Source organism: Austrofundulus limnaeus, unplaced genomic scaffold (genome assembly GCF_001266775.1).
Source record: "Austrofundulus limnaeus strain Quisiro unplaced genomic scaffold, Austrofundulus_limnaeus-1.0 Scaffold1778, whole genome shotgun sequence".
Classification (NCBI taxonomy): Eukaryota; Metazoa; Chordata; class Actinopteri; order Cyprinodontiformes; family Rivulidae; genus Austrofundulus; species Austrofundulus limnaeus.
The window spans coordinates 1-2,665 of record NW_013954180.1 but is presented as its reverse complement, the minus strand read 5'-3'; the positions used below and the strand labels follow the sequence as shown (position 1 = coordinate 2,665).

General features: G+C 46.8%; 1 protein-coding gene across 1 annotated transcript; it reads left to right on the top strand.

The window, feature by feature from the left end:
* LOC106536340 (cryptochrome-2) lies at positions 1-1,707 on the top strand (the record flags this gene model as incomplete). Its single annotated transcript, XM_014033591.1, is given in 3 exon segments — positions 1-15; positions 159-554; positions 823-1,707. Coding segments are annotated over 3 exon segments (422 nt in total), but the record flags the coding sequence as incomplete, so codon positions are not given.
* Positions 1,708-2,665: the final 958 nt, after the last annotated feature.

Below are 2,665 nucleotides of genomic sequence, written 5' to 3'. Positions count from 1 at the left end.
GCAGCAGTGGACCAGGTATGAGGACACCTGGTCAGGTGTCAGATGATGTAATGTTGGACACCTGGTCAGGTGTCAGATGATGTAATGTTGGACACCTGGTCAGGTGTCAGATGATGTAATGTTGGACACCTGGGTGTAAAAGTGTCCTCGTGTCTCAGATTCTCCTCACAGAGACCTGGCTGACGTAGAACCAGCTCCTGATTCCTCCACCTCCACCCCTCCTCCGGACCACCAGGACTCGTCCCGGGGTCGGCCCGGACTCGACCTCTGCACCTCCTCCAGACAGCCCCCGTCTCCGACCTCAAACCTGGTCCACAGCCCCCGGTCCAGGTCCAAACCCAGTTCCCCGTCCTCCTCCTGTCCCTCTCCGCCTCAGACCGGCTCTGTGGCGCCGAGGAGGAAAGGCGTGGCCCGGAAGATGCGCCGAAGCCAAAGACAGCGAGGACAGCAGAGCTGCTCGCCGGCAGCCAGAGAGGAGGAAGAGGAGGAGGAGAGGATGCAGGTGGAGGAGGAGGAGGAGATGATGGAGGAGGAGAAGACAGTGGGAACATCAGGTAAATAAAGTTTTCTTTATCGCAGCAGAAAGAAACAGGAAGTTACTGTGATGTCATCAAACAACCGTCACTGACGGCGCTGGGCCAGATGTGAGGCAGCCATCTTGTGAGGAGCTCTGTGGTGTTCACCTGATCAGACGTAACGCTCCGTTCTCCTGGTCTGGATCTGAGGACGCCTGCAGGACCACACGTAGCTCCTCCCAACATGGCGGCATCTTAACAAACTGAGCTCAGTGGGTCCAACCGTCCTGCTCTGCTTCATCCTCAGCTGCATCGTAGGAGGACGCCTCCACGACCGCCAGATCAACTCCTTCAAAATAAAACTGTCCATGTGTACAGCCCTGCCTCAGACCCGACTGGTTTCTGTGGTTCCAGAACCTTCAGCCCATTGAGCCGTCCGGGACCAGGCGGGTCCAGACTCTGGTTCAGACAGCCTGAAGACAAAACGTTTGGATTTTCTGTGAAAAACAACGTTTTTGCTCTTAATGTTGAAGAAGTAGTTTTGTGATTTAGTTTTTTCCTGAGGTTCAGTGAATGCATCACGATGGGACTTCAAGTGGTACCGACACAGAACCCTGCAGGTCCAAACGGGTCACTGCACGTTGCTTTATTTTAACTCATGAATAGGAAAATAGATTTTTTTTACTTTTGACTCAGTTTTTGTTTTTATTATTTTAAAGTTTTGCAGCTGAAACAGATTTATCTTCCTGTCCTTCAGTTTGAAATATTAACTTTAAAAACTAAATATTTTAACAAAATAAAATCTTCATGAGAGAAAAAATTAAAATCATGATCTGGATTTTCTTTCAATCTACAAAAAACGGTTTCATTAATTTTTAAAAAACATTCATAAGGATAAACAGTCTGAGACATGATGAGAAGCTGTGATCTGGTTCTGTTTGGTTCTGTTTGGTTCTGATGAACATGTTTAAATGTAAATATTGTTGTAAATGTCTGAAGAATAGCAGATATGTTTGTGTTTGTTAGAAAACAGTTTTCTGTTCATGAACTAATGAATAAAGTTTGTCAGTAGAACCTGTTGGTTCTGCTCGGCCCACAGAGTTCTGATAGGTTCTTTGGTTTCACCTGTCAGCTGAAAGTGGGCGTGTCCTCCTGTATTTATCATTTGTACATAAAACATGTCAAACTGTCAGGTGTCTGAGTCTAAATCATCACTAAATATTCAGGAGAACCTGATGAACATGAAACACCCAAAGAAGGCGGGGCTTCAGAACTGTTGGACCCGACTGGTCCAGGCTGAGGTGACCAATGAGCAGGAAGCTCCTGATGGTTCCATCTGTTCGCTCCAATCGTGCAGCAGCTGCAGGTTAGAGACTGAGGACCAGGATCAGGTGTTCGCTCAGTTCCACTACACCCCAACAGAACCACGGTTCCCCATGGATCCAGTGCTCCCTCAACCCAGACCTGGACCCCAGGATCCAGTCAAAGGAATGTACCAAGGCTGGTCCTGCTGAGGCTCCTCCAGTCTGTGGTCTCTGTCCCTCAGGACTTCCTGGTCCAGCTGGTTCTGATTGTTTGAACTGAATGAGCTGTATAAAGTTTGTTTTTCTTTAACAAAGTAAATCTTACAGTTCTGAGGTTTGAGTTTTCCAGACGCAGAATTTAAGGTTTAAATTCACTCTGGTACAGATTTTAACCTGTACAGTGGTGAGGAACAACGGTCCAATGTTTCAGCAAGAAAACCTCTGAGCTCCTTCAGCTGGGAGCTTAAACTCTAATCCTGTACAAGGTTTACGTCACAAAAATAATCCAGTGAAATTTACCTTTCTGGGTAAAACTGCAATAATCTGTTCAGAACTTTAATGACTCCATCTGGACCTGAGTCTCTTGTCAGGTGGAGTAAACCCTGGAGCTCACGTGGCTGCCTGGGACCCCAGGTCCAACAAAGAATTAGACCTCAGGATGGCCAGTCTAAAGCTGTCATCAGGGTCTCAGGTTATAGATTTATATTTGGAGGGAAAGTGTGATGGCCAGGGGTGTCACTAGGTTTTAAGGACAAGGGGGGCTTAGTCCCCAGGAGACACACAGAATTTTTGTATATTGCCGGTATATATTTGTAGTGTGTGTATGTGTCTATATATATATATATA